Source organism: Sorex fumeus, unplaced genomic scaffold (genome assembly GCF_029834395.1).
Source record: "Sorex fumeus unplaced genomic scaffold, SorFum_2.1 ptg000037l, whole genome shotgun sequence".
Classification (NCBI taxonomy): Eukaryota; Metazoa; Chordata; class Mammalia; order Eulipotyphla; family Soricidae; genus Sorex; species Sorex fumeus.
The window spans coordinates 57342098-57358556 of NW_026606094.1; the positions used below are offsets into that span (position 1 = coordinate 57342098).

General features: G+C 36.4%; 1 protein-coding gene across 1 annotated transcript in view; it reads right to left on the minus strand.

The window, feature by feature from the left end:
• Positions 1–631: 631 nt before the first annotated feature.
• The window catches only part of MEOX2 (mesenchyme homeobox 2), a 72320-nt gene continuing 56492 nt past the window's right edge, over positions 632–16459 (minus strand). Inside the window, exon 3 of the mRNA XM_056118361.1 lies at positions 632–2135. Within this exon, the coding sequence (XP_055974336.1) occupies positions 1911–2135 (225 nt within the window). The 3' untranslated portion in view covers positions 632–1910. The remainder of the gene's footprint in view (positions 2136–16459) is intronic.

Here is a 16459-nt window from a genome sequence, read left to right on the forward strand (position 1 = left end):
CACTGTTTACTTTTTCAGTACTTTATAAATTATACTGGACAGAAAGTAAAATGAACTGAATCTGTGTTTTGTCAATACAACCATTCTAAACCAAATTAAATGGTGAAGTTATCTGGCAATTTTCACCAATTTGTTTTCTCGTTTCATTACTAATTATTTGGGGTTGAGAGTTACTGGATGTTCCTAAACACTTCTGGTTAAAATAAAGACAAAAAGAAACCCAGACTTATAATGTTAAAAATAGGACTTAGATATCCAATGTGTGTATAATCATGCATAATACAAAATACAGTATAATATTATTTTCCTTGACTTCTTTCATTGGTAATGTGATAAGAGTAGGTTGCTTATTTAGCTTATTTGCACATCAGTCAGAGAAATAATTATTTGATATTCTACCTAGATATATTCATTGGATTGGTTAATATCTGTTCTTTATAACTTGAAATATGACTTGTTCATCTTATTTTCAATAAAATTTTTTCTTCTAACTTTACTTTCAATTTTATAAGGCATACAAGAAGTCCATCTGACAAATTCTTCAAATAAGAAAATAGGTAAAATTAAAATGCTCTTATATTCTTTGATTACTGAATAACTGGTTTACAAAATAAAATATGGATGACTTGTTCATTATGGTCATTGGATTCCCAAATTGCAGATACATTTGGTACTTTTTAAAGTATTTATACTAAAATACGTAGGGCATTTAGGAAATTGCAGTAAGAGAAGCCAGAATTATTTACAAAGGATCATTTATTAAACACATTTCTTTTTACAAGATACAAAGATTGTTGTTCTGTGTGATACATCATGTATGAAAAAATATATATGCACTGAATTTAATTTGAACACATTCAAAATTTGTATTATCTACCGGCTTAAGGAATCAATTTTATTTTGACACTTGTTTAACATTATTGCAATACAAGGGGAAAACACTTCCTTGTTAATTAAAATGTATTTTCAACAGCTATCATTTTATAGGAATAAAAACCAGATGAGTTTTTAAAATATAAAAAAAAAACTTCTGCAAGGTAACTGACTTGTTTATGATCCTAATTTTTTTCAAGCTATAAGAGAGGAAGAATTGAGGAGCTAGGTAAGTTTTATAATAATGTATTAGCAGCAGTTGATAGAAAATGCAACATAAGATTTGTTTTGTCTGTGGTACAATATGTCCTATCAGACTCTAAAGTACTTTTTTCTACTTGAACACAAGGAAGAATGTGTTGATTGTTTCTGGGATGACAAAATGTATAAAAATACAAGAAGTTGATTCTGGTTGTCATCGTGATTGCCTATTTTCATCAGCTAATATGAATGCATTGCTAAACATAGTGAAGACAGGAAAATGATTTAAGGGTAATATATACAGAGTTAAAATACATTTTTTTTATCCACTTAAAGAGTGATTTCAGGCACTCTGGCTGTTTAGAATAAAATGTTTCATGGTTTATTCTAGAAAGCAATTTGTCAGTGCAAGCAAAAGCAAAATACCTGCCCACTTCATACTCATGACCTCGTACATCTGGAATGTTATCTGCAAATTCATCTTCCGATTCTTCATTCTGGAAGCATCTTGAATACAAATGTCTCATGGTTTGTTCTTGATAGAAAATTAACTTTCAGTGCAAGCAAAAGCAAACACATACTTGCTGTCATACACACAACAAATACATCCCAAAAGTGATCAGAGCAAGATCACCTCCATCTTCGCTGTAAAGGTATCTTTAATAGTGGCACTTAGTGTAAACCCCCTAGAACTCATTGAAAATAGACTGGAGATGCCTGGATTTAATAATATTAAAAATTACTGTCATAGTCATCTCTCTCTGTAAACGATGTTTGAGTAAGGCTTGCCATCACAATACTTCTTTCCTGAGAATGGAGCTTATCTTCTCTATTTATCATAAGTGTGCATGCTCTGAACTGTGGTCACTGTCGTGGCTGTCTTCATTTGCTAGAGAGTCCCCCGTTTGCTGGAGGGTGGCTGCACCAATTCCTGAAAGCTCTGACGGGAGCAGGGTTCCTTTTTTCACATTCACCAGTTCCTTTTCTCGGGCTGCAGCTCCTTGCTGTCCTCCTTTCACTCTCTTCCACTTCATTCGCCTATTCTGGAACCAGACTTTCACCTTTAACAAAGAAAAGAAAGAAAAACAGAAATTAAGCAGAGAGTTTCTTTCTTTCTTTCTTTCTTTCTTTCTTTCTTTCTTTCTTTCTTTCTTTCTTTCTTTCTTTCTTTCTTTCATCAGTGAGAAGTAGTTTCCCACTGACTTGCAAGAACCCTGTGACGGAGTGACTATGAAAATAAAACAATGTTGAAGGTGCTTATAATCTATGCTGTTTGTGTTTTATGGCATGCAGTACAAAAGTAGATGTTACTGAACTCTAACTTTGAGCAACCCTTTGAGCATTTAGGTTGCTCAAAGTTTTTGTTCTTAAAGAGTTGGTATAAATTAGAAATGTTATCTGTTTAGCCTTACCCTCCCCTAGAAATGGCATTTTATGGGTCTTTGTGAAACTCCCCCCATCTCTCGTGTGTGTGTGTGTGTGTGTGTGTGTGTGTGTGTGTGTATGTAGCAAGACCTAAGTCTTCAACCTCCCATATGTGAGGCATGTGCACTACCACTTGAATCTCATCCTGTTGGTCAAATGTTTTATATTCCCAATTTTTTAATGTTGTTGTTTTGGTTCACACCTGGTGGGGATCAGTGTTTACTCCTACCTCTGTGCTTAGATATCACTCTTGGTGCCTCTGGAGACTTACGAGGTCTCAGGTAAGGCAGATGCAAATGCCTTACCCACTTTACTATTTCTCTGGCCCCTATATTCTTGAATTCTTTAACTTGCCAGAAAACAAGTCAACAGCTACTTAGGAAGCTGCTCCTGAAAGGTCATTTTTATTGCTAAAATCTACTGCTGTATTCACAAGACGATTTGATTATTCTGTAAATTCGCTTTGCAGAGATAGCTTTCCTTCTTTAAAGGAAAAGCTTAACTGATTAGAATCATCATAATTTAATACATGCCATTAAATAAAATCTAAAACGTACATTTAATAAACATATATTATCAGAACCAGAATGATATTGGCATCATTGCACCTTATTTTTATTTGATTTTGGTTTCTCAGCCACATCTGACTGTGCTCTGGGCTTATTCATGACAGGGCTTGGGGAAACCTCTGGAGTTTAGGGAATAGAGAGCCTCATTCATTCTGTGCTCTCTCTGTCTCTGTCTCTGTCTCTGTCTCTCTCTCTCTCTTTCTGTCTGTCTCTCTGTCTCTCCAGTGTCCTCATTTCATCTTTCTGATTAGGAAGGATTTTATTCCTCTCCCATTTAATTTTTTATTGTTGTATGTTTGTTGAATGAAGAGAACAATGCAGTCGTATGCCCCCTCACTGGCTGTCCTGACGGGGCCTCTTGGAGGGGGGCAGGTTGAGTTTTTCTCCCCGCCCTGAGCAGAGTTCCGGCAGCTGAAGCCCTCCAGAACTCAGCCACAGCCATGCTTAAGACCACTCTCCACAAACTCGGACAAGCCTCACGCATGAAGGAGCCAGCAGAGGAACCCAGATGTGCGGGACTCAGGGCTGAGATCTCCAAGCCTGCTCATATCAGGACAGGGCCTCCTCCACCTAGATCCCACAGCTTCCAGTAGCTAGGCAGTCACACTCACAAATGTCCCCCGGTCATATAACCCCATCAATGGCCAAGATCCAGAGACTATAAAACCAAGCTCCCAAGACCTCTTATTTTCTAGTTCTCCGTCTCAGAGAACATGGCAGGCTACAGAGAGTATCCTGCCGGCACAGAAGAGTATGGCAAGCTCCCTGAGATGTATTTGATATGCCAAAACCCAGCATCAATGACGGATCTCATTCCCCTGACCCTGAAAGAGCCTCCAATTTGGCACTTGCTAAAATCTCAGGGCTAGGATGAATGGAGATGTTCCTGGTGCCTGCTTGAGGAAATCAATGAACAATGAGATGACAGTGATTCAATGATATAGTGTATGTTTTTGTTTATCTAAGCTAAATATTTCTTCTTCATTGAATTTTTTGGTTTATCCCACACAAAGATACTACAATTCTAAAAATGTGATGGTGTTTATAATTGCAACCCTTTATCTAGGATAGAAAGCAAAATAAAATAAAATTTTCAACTGAAACCCTTAGAAATATTTGACTTTGTAATTTTAGGCTTATAAAAATAGATTATTAACTACAAATTTATTATTTTATTAATGCTTATTAAAAGGACTACATTCATTCATTTTTAATAACTATATTATTGCATTGTATGAGTAAACTAGTTTTTGCATTATTCTATTCATGGACAACTACTTTTATTATGTGTTCTAATAAAAGCTATCTGATATATTAGGGGTCAGGGAGATGGCTTAAAGAATTGAAGCACATTTTACCTGTGATTAAATTCCTGGAACTGCATGATCTCCTTTCTAAAATGTAGTATGATCGAAACACAAAAAAACAAAAGAATTTCTCTGAGTGTACATTAAGGAGTCCTATCAGTGGGTGATTAGGTGTATGAGTCTTCAATTTAAACCCAAAAACCTCAACAACACTTAAATAACTTTCAAAGTTGTGTCACTTTAAATTTACATCCCCTGAGTGCAGGGTGAGAAGTGCTTATTGATATACACTTATTGCTATATGGATTCAATCAGTTTTTATTTCCCCAAAACAATGACTATATACATATATATGTATATATATATATATATAATCACAACATGTGACTATGTCGATTTTCTGTTATATAAACATCTTCAGAATTTTGAGCCTTTTGACAATCTCTAGAATATCTACCTTGGGCAGATGAGGTTATTTGATTTAATTGTTTAAAAAAAGCAAAGCCAAAAATAAGGGGGTCTACAATAAATTTTATTTTATTTTATTTTTGCTTTTTGGGTCACACCCGGCTTTGCACAGGAGTGACTCCTGGCTCATGCACTCAGGAATTACTCCTGGCGGTGCTCAGAGGACCATATGGGATGATGGGAATCGAATCCAGTCAGCCACGTGCAAGGCAAACGCCCTACCCACTGTGCTATCTCTCCAGCCCATGTACATTAAATTTAAAAAAATTCCTCTATGGAGAAAGAGACCCAGGCTGAATTAAAAAGACAACCCACTGAACAGGAGAAAATATGTACATCATATACATATACATCAGATAAAAAACTAATAACCAAGCTATATAAAACAGTCACAAAGCTTAAAAACAATAAAATTAGTATCACTGTATCACTGCCTTCCTCTTGTTCTTCGATTTTCTCAAGCAGGCCCCAGTAACATCTCCTTTGTCCTAGCCCTGAGATTTTAAAAAGTGCCACATTCGAGGCTCTTTTAGGTTCAGGATAATGTTACTGGTTTTTGGCATATTGGGTACACCACGGGGAATTTGCCAGACTCTGCCGTGTGGGCAGGTTACATTTGGTAGCCTGCCAGGTTGTCCAAAGTAAGAATGAGATAATAAGATGTCACAATTAGTAACCACATCAAAAATAGGGAGAGGAGATATACAGACACTTTTCTGAAGAGGACATACAGATTGTTAGTAGGTATATGAAACAATGCTTATTGTCAATTATTAGGAAAACACAAATCAATATAACAATGAGATATAATCTCATACCAATTATAATAACATATATGAAGAAGACCTAGAACTACAGTGTTGGTACGCATGTGTTGGGAAGGAACTAATTTACTGCTGGTGAAGGTGAGAATAACATGTGTTCAGCTCTGATGGAAAACAGTATAAAATCTATACATTAAAATAGAACTTTCATATGGTTCAGAAATTACATATCATAGCATTTACCCCCAAGCACAAAATTATTAATTTGAAGAGATAGAGCGATAGCACACCAGGTAGGGCATTTGCCTTGCATGCAGCCAACATGGCTGACCCGAGTTCAATTTCTCCACCCCTCTAGGAGATCCCAGTAAGCTACCAAGAGTATCTTGCCCGCACAGCAAAGCCTGGCAAGCTACCTGTGACGTATTGGATATGCCAAACACAGTAACAAGTCTCACAATGTTACTGGGCCTGCTCGAGCAAATCGATGAACAACGGGAGGACAGTGACAGTGACAGTAACATCAACAATTATGTTCATTGCAACATTTAGTACAAAGGTCAGGACAGGGAAACAACCCAAATGTCCAATGACAGATGAATGGACAGAGAATGTCTGTCGGATTTATGTAATGGAATATTTTGCAGCTGTACAAAATATAAAACCATGTAGTTTGTGCAATGTGGATGGAAGTAGATGGAAGTAGATTTATTTATTATGCTAAATAAATCAGAGGAAATAAGACAGATACCATATGGTCTCACTCAAAGAGAGACAAAATAAGAGAATAGAGAATAATAAACAATGATAAGCTCTTAGCCTTGGATTACAAAGTCAGTAAGCAATAGGAGGAAGAAAGGGAGGTAAGGAGAGGTGGACTATAGGCGACCTAGGGAGAGTGGTGGGGAGTCTTAGGTACTTTGGTGTTGGTGGGGCGCAATAAATTTCTACATAAATAACACTAACTTTAACAGTCTTTTATCATGTTAAGTAACCTGAGTGAGAACCAAAACTCAGTGAGATAAAAAAAAAACTTGCTTTACTCCTTATGGATCACAAATTGTCCCGGGGCAATTTATCACAGTAGTTATTTTTTCTGGTATTACTGCTTCAACTCTAGATAAATCAAGTTTTTATATATGCATGACTTCACTGTTTTTCTCAATTTTTCTATTCCTCTGATTAAAAAGCTCTAATATAATTTTGTTATTTGGTAAGAAGTCTGCTTTGTTCTATATTAGGAATACTTAGAATGTTTTCCTTAGTTTTAAAAACATTCTTGATCAAATTACTCTTTTTTTTTTTCCCTTTATTTTATTTTATTTTTTTTTAAAGTTGTAGATTTACAATTTTGTGTGCTTTGGTTTCAATTATACAATGATCAGATACCCATCCCTCCACCAGTGCCCATTTTCCACCACCATGGATAATATCCCTCCCACCCCCATCCCCCCATCCCCCCGTCTCTGTGGCAGGGCAATCCCCTGTGTTCTCTCTCTCCTTTTGGGTGTTGTGGTCTGCAAAAGAGGCATTGAGTGGCAAACATGTTCAGTCCATAGTCTACTTTCGACATGCATCTCCCCTCCTGGGAGGATCTTCCAAACATCCTTTATTTGGTGCTCCCTTCTCTATCTGAATAGCCCTTTCCTCTAGGATACCCGGCTGGCCTCTAAGTTATGGAGTAATCCTCCTGGTGCTGATCTCAGCTATTCTTGGGTATTAATCTCATACTTTGTTACTTTATATCCCCCAGATGAATGCAATCTTTCTATGTCTATCCCTCTCTTTCTGACTCATTTCGCTTAGCATGATACTTTCCATATTGTACCACTTGTATGTAAATTTCATGACTTCATCTTTTCTAACAGCTACATAGTACTCCATTGTGTAGATGTACCAAAGTTTCTTTAACCAGTCATCTGTTCTTGGGCATTCAGGTTTCTTCCAGTTTCTGGCTATTGTAAAGAGGGCTGCAATGAACAAACAAGTGCAGATGTCACTTCGACTATACATTTTTGCCTCTCTGGGATATATTCCCAGGAGTGGTATTGCTGGGTCAAATGGGAGCTCACAAATTACTCTTTAAGTAGAATGTATCTTTCCCATATTGAACCTTTATTGAGAAAAGGTGTCCTCCCGTTGTTCATTGATTTGCTCGAGTGGGCCCAGTAACGTCTCCATTTTGAGACTTGTTACTGTGTTTGGCATATCGAATATGTCACGGGGAGCTTGCCAGACTCTGCCGTGCGGGCGAGAAACTCTCGGTAGCTTGCTGGGCTCTCCAAGAGGGGTGGAGGAATCGAACCTGGCTCAGCCGGGCTGGCTGCGCGCAAGGCAAACGCCCTACCGCTGTGCTATTGCTCCAAAGGTGTAGAGAGAATTTTTCTGTATTAATTGGCTTGAATAGTACAATTTAAAATCTAAATGTTGAGGCCAGAACAATAGTATAGGAGGTAAAGTTCTTGCTGTGCATGCAGATGACCCGGGTTCATTCTCCGGCAGTCTACATGCTTCCCTGAGCACTCAGCACAGAGCCATTAGTAAACCCTGAGCATCACTGGGCATGACTCAAAACAAAATAAATATGAATAAGTAAAATCTAGAAAACATGCTTTTTTAAATAGTGAAAATTCTATAAATAAGAATAATTCCTGCTAAACATTGATTTGAACACTTTAAAGGTATTTATTTGCTCTCATTGCTGCCTATTATGTATAAATTCACAATATCTGTCATGTTATGGTTCAAATACATTGCAGAAAGCATCAATGAAAATATGTATCTTCACTCTCAAACAATTTCCTAAGATGGCCCGAAACAGATTGATAGTTGAAATAATGCCATAACTGTATTTTAATATTACCCTAAACATCTATTTTCAAGAAACAAACAACCATAAAACCAAACATCTGGATGAAAATTGACTACTTTGGGGATAAATCAAAATGTCTCTAGACATCTGGAATTTATAGATTTAATTTTGTTTCTATTTACTTTTGTGCACTTGAAATACTGTAGACACTGTCAACAACTATTTATTCACCTATTTAACATGTGAAAACATGTAACAAGTAATTTTATAAATAAAATCTTAATATTTAAGCCCATTTTCTTGGATTGAATCTTATCATAGCAACTGATCTAGTCAACCCAATGTAAATGTACTTTCGAAAGACTTATCTAGGTAATTTAGTAGTCAGCAGTTGAACCAAAGAATTAGAATCAAAGATGTTTTAAATGATTAAAATGAAAAACTGGGAAAAGAAATTATCTTTTCCTCTTCCTGTTTTAATAAGAAAAAGAATCCTCCAGCTATTTCCAAGAATCTCGTGGGAGCTATCAATAATCAACTGTTCAAATAGCAATGTCAGCCAACGTGAGAAAGTGTCTGTGTGTCTAGGGTGGAGGGTGAAGAGAATGTCCAATGACTGCATTACTATTAAGGGCTGGCTTTCTCGTTTATCTTCTATTTTAGTGTAATATTAATGATCAAAAAATTTTTTAATGTTTTTTTAACTGAATCACCATGAGATATAGTTACAAAGCTTTCATGATTGAGTTTCAGTCATACAATGATCGAACACAAATCCCTCCACCAGTGCACATTTTCCACCACCAATGTCCCCAGTCTCACCCCTCCCCCTACCTCTTTGGTAGTTAATTTCCCCCATACTCGTCTCTATTTTGGGACATTATGGGATTTTTTTTAAATCAAAAAGCCATTTGTTCCCTGTAATTTTTTTCTCTCTTTTTTTTTAGTTTTCAGGTTACTTTTATTTCTAATTAGAATCTGTGGGTTCAGGTTCACCCTCATCCAATTTTTTTTATACAAGTTGAAATAAATAGACATCTTTTAGTTATGTTAAGTGACACAGTGTCACTACCACATGAATACATGATCTCTGGCAATTTGAATGGAAGAATTAGCATTAAATACGACCATTTTTTCTTTCATTGAAAAAATCTGAAGAGCAATTATTGAGTACATGGAATTTGTATATTCTGAGTTTTTGTTGGCACTTATCTTTATCTTTTCAACCTATTGAGATCAAGTAGAATGATGACCTTTGCTTCCAACATTTTACCTAATCTATTGGATTATGTTTAATAATTACTATCAACATAGCACTATCAATATCCTGCCTTGAGGTAATACTGGACATATATATATGTATATGTATATATATAGACACACATAATACAATCAAACTTTGTATTGCATACATATCTATATCTATGGGAGATTTTTTCCACAACCTCACGAATGCCAAATTTTGTGGATGCTCAAGTCACGTATATAGAATGATATATTATTCGCAATGGAGACGTTACTGGGTCCACTTGAGCAAATCAATGAACAACGAGAGGACAGTGACAGTGACAAAGATATTATTCACAAAATCTACCTATACACTCACCTATAATTTGAATCAATTCTAGATAATGTAGACAACAGATAATACTCAATACAAGTTCAATGCTACATACATAGTTATTATACTGTATTGTTTGGGGAATAATGACAAAAACAAAGTCTCAGGAATTGGGCAGATAGCTCAGTGAACAATAATACGTGCTTTAAATGCACTGGGATTGAGTATGAACCCTGACGTCACATTAATTCCCTAAAAAATCAGTGGGTATAGGCTTGTTTGAAATTGAAACTCCCAATTTCATCTAGGAGTGGAGCTAGGGGCCTGCAAGCATCACAGGAACTAAGCAGTTCTGTTTGTTTGGGGTCTATATTCATTTACCTGTTTTGGAACACTTAGGTTTTTTTTTTCTAGATTCAGGCTACCATAATTAGTTCTGCAATGAACATTGGTGTGCATGTATTTTTTCACATTATTGTCTTATGTAAAGAGTGACAGTAGCAGATCATATATAAAATCAATTTTTAATTTTTTGAGGGGTTGAGGTTTTTGGATAACACCTTTCCATTGATGTTTAAGGATTAGTCCTGGCTTTGCACTCAGGAATCACTTCTATGGTACTAGGGGGACCATATGGGATACTGTGGATCCTCAAGCAGGACAAATGCCCTACCTGCTGTACTATTGCTCTGGCCCCGACTTTTTTATTTTTTGACAACTCTCCATGCTATTTTCTATGGTGGCTGAACCAGTATATGTTATTGGTTATAGTGAGCTAAGATTCTTTTTTCTCCATATCAGTGACTGTTTTTAATGTAGGCTATTCATATCAATGTGAGGTCATAACTCATTGTTCTGTTGATTTGCATTTTCCTGGTAATCAATGATAATGAATATTTTTCATGTGTATGTGACATTAGTATTTCTTCATTAGAGAGTGTACTTAGGTCTTCTCTCCAAGTTTTTTAATGGGTTATTCTTTGTTTTTGTTGTTACGTTTTGTGAAGGTTTATTTATCTTGGATATTATGCCTCTTCATATATATGTTGGGCAAATGTATTTTTCAGTTTGCTAGGATGTCTTTTTTTTTTTTACTGAAAGTTTCCTTCATAGTGGTGAAATCTTTTTTAGTTTAATGTATTCTATATTTGCTGTTGTTTTTCTTGCTAATGAAGTTGAATCAGTGTCTGATGCAAATATCATGCAGTGTTTGCTTATGTTTCTTCAGCGTTTTATGGATTCTGATCTAACATTTAAGTATTTAATCCAGTAGGTGCAAGGTGTGAAATAATGATCCAGTTTCAGACCTTTGCATGTGTGATCAAGTTTTCTCACCACCATCTTTTGAAGATGATTTCATATCTCTCTTTATGTTTTGACTCTATTGTCATAAATTAATGTCTATATATATAAATATCTTTCTGGATTTTCAAATATATTCCTTTGGTTTGAGTGTCTGATTTTATTCTAACACAACACTGATTCGATTACTATGTCTCTGACTATTAATATTCCATACTTTGTCAATATGCATTTATCTTACTGCAGCTGGATTAAAGAGGTTGGACACTGATTGGAAGAATTGATGATGGAATATGGGACAAAGTACTCACTTAAAATGATGGCAATGAATTAATGACTAGTTAGAGCTGTTAAATGGTTCTTTAAAGAAAGAAGAAATACTGGAAATTGCAGACTATAAAAGTAGTTATGGGTTTCACTGAATAGACATTATTTCTGGCCAAAAAGTCATATTTTGTTAGCTAAAATCTTTCACATAAACTTATTGAAATAAACCTGCAAAGGATACAGATTGTTGAAACTGTTGAGCAAAAGACAAAATCACTGTTTGGAACAAGAAACATTATCCTGATAGTCATCCAAAAATAGATGCCTATTTAGAAAATACGTGGCATTGAGCCGTTTAGTGATTTATGAATAACAAGCAAAATGTAATTCTCATCTTCACCTCTGGAATATGATCCGGTTAGGTGGGATTTTCCATTTATCTTGGCATTGTATCAAAAATCTATTGTGCAGTCTGGCAATTTAACTAACTGACAAATCTGCAACATAGTACCTTTGACTGCAAAAGTCTCTATGAAATTGAAGGATATTTTCTTCTTTCTATATTTGGCAGTCTTAACTGTATAAAAAATATCCATTTTGGCTTGAAGAGACGGTACAGCAGTAAGCACTTATTTTGCATGCAGCTGACTGGGTTCAATAACTGGCACCACAAACACCCACCCTTTCCACCCAGAGGCCAAATAGGAGTGAGATCTGAGCAAGAGTCTCAAGAACATCCTTAGCCCAGTTGGGTGTGAGTCAAATACAAAAGTGAATATATATGCACAGTCACTCCTTTTTATAGTCGCATACTGCTGCTTTCTCTCTTCTTTCCCCTATGAGATACCTTCCAAGTTTATTTGGGTGGATGAAAGAGCCAGAATAAGCTCATCAAATTTTAAGAAAAAACTGTAGAGTAGGAGAGAGTTTAAATTGACTGCTCAAAATATTCTAACTGATTCTGCCAGCTAAGGATTATTAGCTGCTGACTGATATGGGTAAATGAGAAATTAGAAAGTGGTGACTAAAAACTCTGGGATCACTGGGATGACAACTTTTTCTACTAACCAATTTATATAATTAAAAATGTCTGAAGTTTTACTTGGTTCAAATATCTCCATTTGTAAATAATATACTAGTATTCTTCAAAAGCTACATGCCATGGGTAGTAAATGAGCTCAAAAGCACTACAGATTTCCATTCATTTTAAAGTCATTGTATCATGAAAGACAAACATGAGTGCGTGGCACATTTTGTGTATGACATCACATTACTGTTCTTTGGTAGGGATTTGAAAATTCAAAGTTTGAGTGATATTTAAGTATTTAACCAACATCATATTTTCATAGAAGAAAACATCATTATTGCAAGCCATTATAATGAAATTCAGGAAGTTTATTATGGATGTCATTTAATATGTATATATCTTATTAACAGATTATGTAAGTAAAATCATTTATATATAAACATACTCTAATTACAACATAATTTTTGTATAGGAAAAGTTAATTCTATAAAAAGTAATTGTACTGTAGATTAAAATTGTTTAATATGTGTGTGCCCTGTATATTAAAAGCATATATATTTTATCCCTGAATTAAAATTTTTAAAGGCCTCAAGGCCAGAGGAATTTACAGTGGGCACTTTCCTAACTTGCAATTAACCTGAGTTTGATTCCTGGTATCCCATATAGTCACCCAAGCTTGCCAGGAGTGACCCTTGAACACAGAGGCAGAAGCCCTGAGCATTGCCAGGTGTGGACCCTCCAAGTTTTATAAAGGATTTTATGAAGTCAAAAAGTGTATTAGGAATAAAAAATTCTATTAGAATGAAGGAACAGCTTTTAAAATTTGGAGTTATAATTAATAATCTCTGGTTTATATATTTAGGTTACATTACAAGATCTGATATTATTTCAAAGCATAGAAAAGAGGAATCTGAAAAATAAAATGAAAAAGTGAATTTCTATAGCAAAAATATTTTCCACATATAAGTTTTATAAATGCATTATTTAAGAATATGTAGGGTAAAGATATAGGTTACAGAGATAAACATTCATAAAATGAATGAAACATCAAGGTATTAATATAGTAATACCCAAATTTAAAAAATAATGAAGAGGGTTACATTTATAAATACATCTACAAGTTTAAAAGTACAATCTTAAGAAAATGTAAACAGGATCAATTTCATTAAACATGAGCCATGGTATGTTTAAAAATACATACTTTGACACTTTAAAGCAAAGTTGATAAAGAACATATTTTTCTGATAAATTTAACAGTAAAATTTAGCTTTGAAAATACAAATAAATCCTTCAGATTCTTAATTTAAGAAATTGCATGTGCATTGAAGTATAGGTACCAAATCAACATTGGCATATTCAGGAATATCCTTCCATAAAATCCTACCACTTCTCTCCTATAATATTCAACATATCACAACTGTTAATCACTTAATCACTTAATCCCCGTTATTCATCGATTTATTCGAGCGGGTGCCAGTAACGTCTCCATTCCTCACGGTTGCGTGCTAGCGTAGCCCAATGGTATCTGTTCGTTTTAGGAACATGTAGAGCCTCAAACCGATCATTTAGGGTCTTGACGAAGAAGTCTGACCATCTTATAGGTGGGCGTCCACGTGATCTTTTGATGTCTCGTGGAATCCAATCAGTAATGGCTCTAGTCCAGCGGTTGTCTGTAAACCTCATTACATGTCCAGCCCATCTGATTTTTGATGTCTTGGCAAATGAGACAGCGTCTCTGATTCTTGAGCGTTGACGAAGATCAGAACTCCGGATTCTATCTCTCATTTGAGTGAATCGTGATATTCCAAGCATAGTTCTTTCGATTCCTCTTTGAGAGACCCGAATAGTGTTCTCATCCTGTTTTCGTAGGGTCCAGGTCTCTGAGGCATATGTTAATGCAGGAAGAATAGTGGAATCAAAGAGATGTGCTCGTAGTTGGAGGTTTTTTGTCCTTTTAGTTATTTCTTCAATGCTCTTGAAGGCATTCCAAGCCGCTCTCTTCCTCCTGCGTAACTCAGGTGCCAGGTCATTCATCATGTTGATTTCTCGACCTAAGTATATATAACTGTTGCATTCGGAGATGGTGGTTCCGTTGAGAGCGAATGGAGCGTCAGGAACAAGGCTGTTTCTCATAAACATTGTCTTCGTAAGATTCAGCTGTAGTCCAACCTTTCCACACTCACGGTCAAAGTCCGCAAGCATTTGTGCTGCTTGGCTGATGTTTGGTGTTATTAGAACTATGTCATCAGCAAAGCGGAGGTGGTGTAGTTGCCGACCATCTATCTTCACTCCCATGTTTTCCCATTCTAGTTGTCGCATGATGTTCTCGAGGGTGGCACTGAAGAGTTTTGGTGAAATGGTATCACCCTGCCGAACCCCTCTCTTGATATGGATGATTACTTCTTTGTAGAATGGTGAGATCTTGGTAGTGAATCCGCAATAGAGCTCACGAAGGATCCTGATGTATTGAGTTTGTACGCCCTGATTGGCTAGGGCTTCCATGACCGCTTCTGTCTCAACAGAATCAAAGGCCTTCTTTAAATCAATGAACGTTAGACAGAGCGGCATCTTGAACTCCCGAGATACCTCAATGAGCTTGGTTATTGTGTGGATATGGTCGATGGTACTGAATCCTTTTCGGAATCCAGCTTGTTCACATGGTTGTCCTTCATCTAGTGTTCTGCTAATCCTATTCAGGATGACTCGAGTGAATAGTTTGTAGATGACAGACAATAGGCAGATTGGGCGATAGTTGCCAATGTCGTGGATGTCTCCTTTCTTGTATAGTAGTACAGTCTTGCTGGTTTTCCATTGGGATGGAACCTTGCATTCAGACAGGTAGCGTGTGAAGAGTCGAGCTAATGTATTGATGAGTACTGATGGTAAGTTCTTCAGGTGTTCAGGTCTGATCTTGTCTGGGCCAGGTGCTTTTTGTTTCTTTACCGACGAGATGGCATGTTGGATTTCGGAAGGGAGAACATTGGGAACGACATATCCATCATGTGGTATGTGGTATGTGGGCAAGTGGATGTGGCTATTAAAGAGATCTGAGTAGAATTCATGAATAATCTTCTCCATTGCCCTTCTGGAAGATGTGATAGATCCATCATGATGTCGGAGGGCAGTCATCTTGGTTTTGTAGTTGGTGAAGGACAGGCGGGCATTACGAATGTTTTTCCCAGCTTCTGCTGCATCTACCAGTACTGCTGCTCTCCTGTTTTTGAGGTCATCCTTGATGGCTTTTCTGCACTGTTTTGCCAGTTCGGACGTTTGCTTGTGGTTGCCTGAGGCACGTGCCACGCCACGTTGGCGAATAAGTTCAAGAGTGTTCGAAGAAAGACGGTTTTTTGTGGTTATCTCTCTCTTGGCATTCCTTGCACAATCATGGAGGTGCTGAATCATTCGATCGTATTCCTCATCAATGTTGTCAATGACGGCATCTTCCCATGTTGCTGCAACAGAGCCAAAGAGTTCCCAGTTGGTGGTTGTTCTGGGAGTCTTCTTCTTAAACCTTGCATTCTTTTCTCCTCGTTCTGTGAGGTAGAATTTTGCACGAAGAAGACGGTGGTCTGATCCCGTTTGGAATTTTGGGACAACAGCAACATCGGTTAGGCAAAACCGCCGATTGAATATGATGTGGTCTGTTAATACTTGCCTTAATTTTGTATTTTCTGTCCATTTTAGCAAAGTCTTTCTAGCTTGTATTAATAAGATTTTTATTTCTAGCTGATAGCTCAATCATTTTATTGGAAGAGAATTGGATAGAAAATATCTCCTAACAACCCTTAATCATTGCTTGTGGGAATGCCAAATGGTCCAGCCTTTTTTGGAAAACAATATGGACATTCCTCAAAAAACTAGAAATTGAGTTTCCATCTGATTC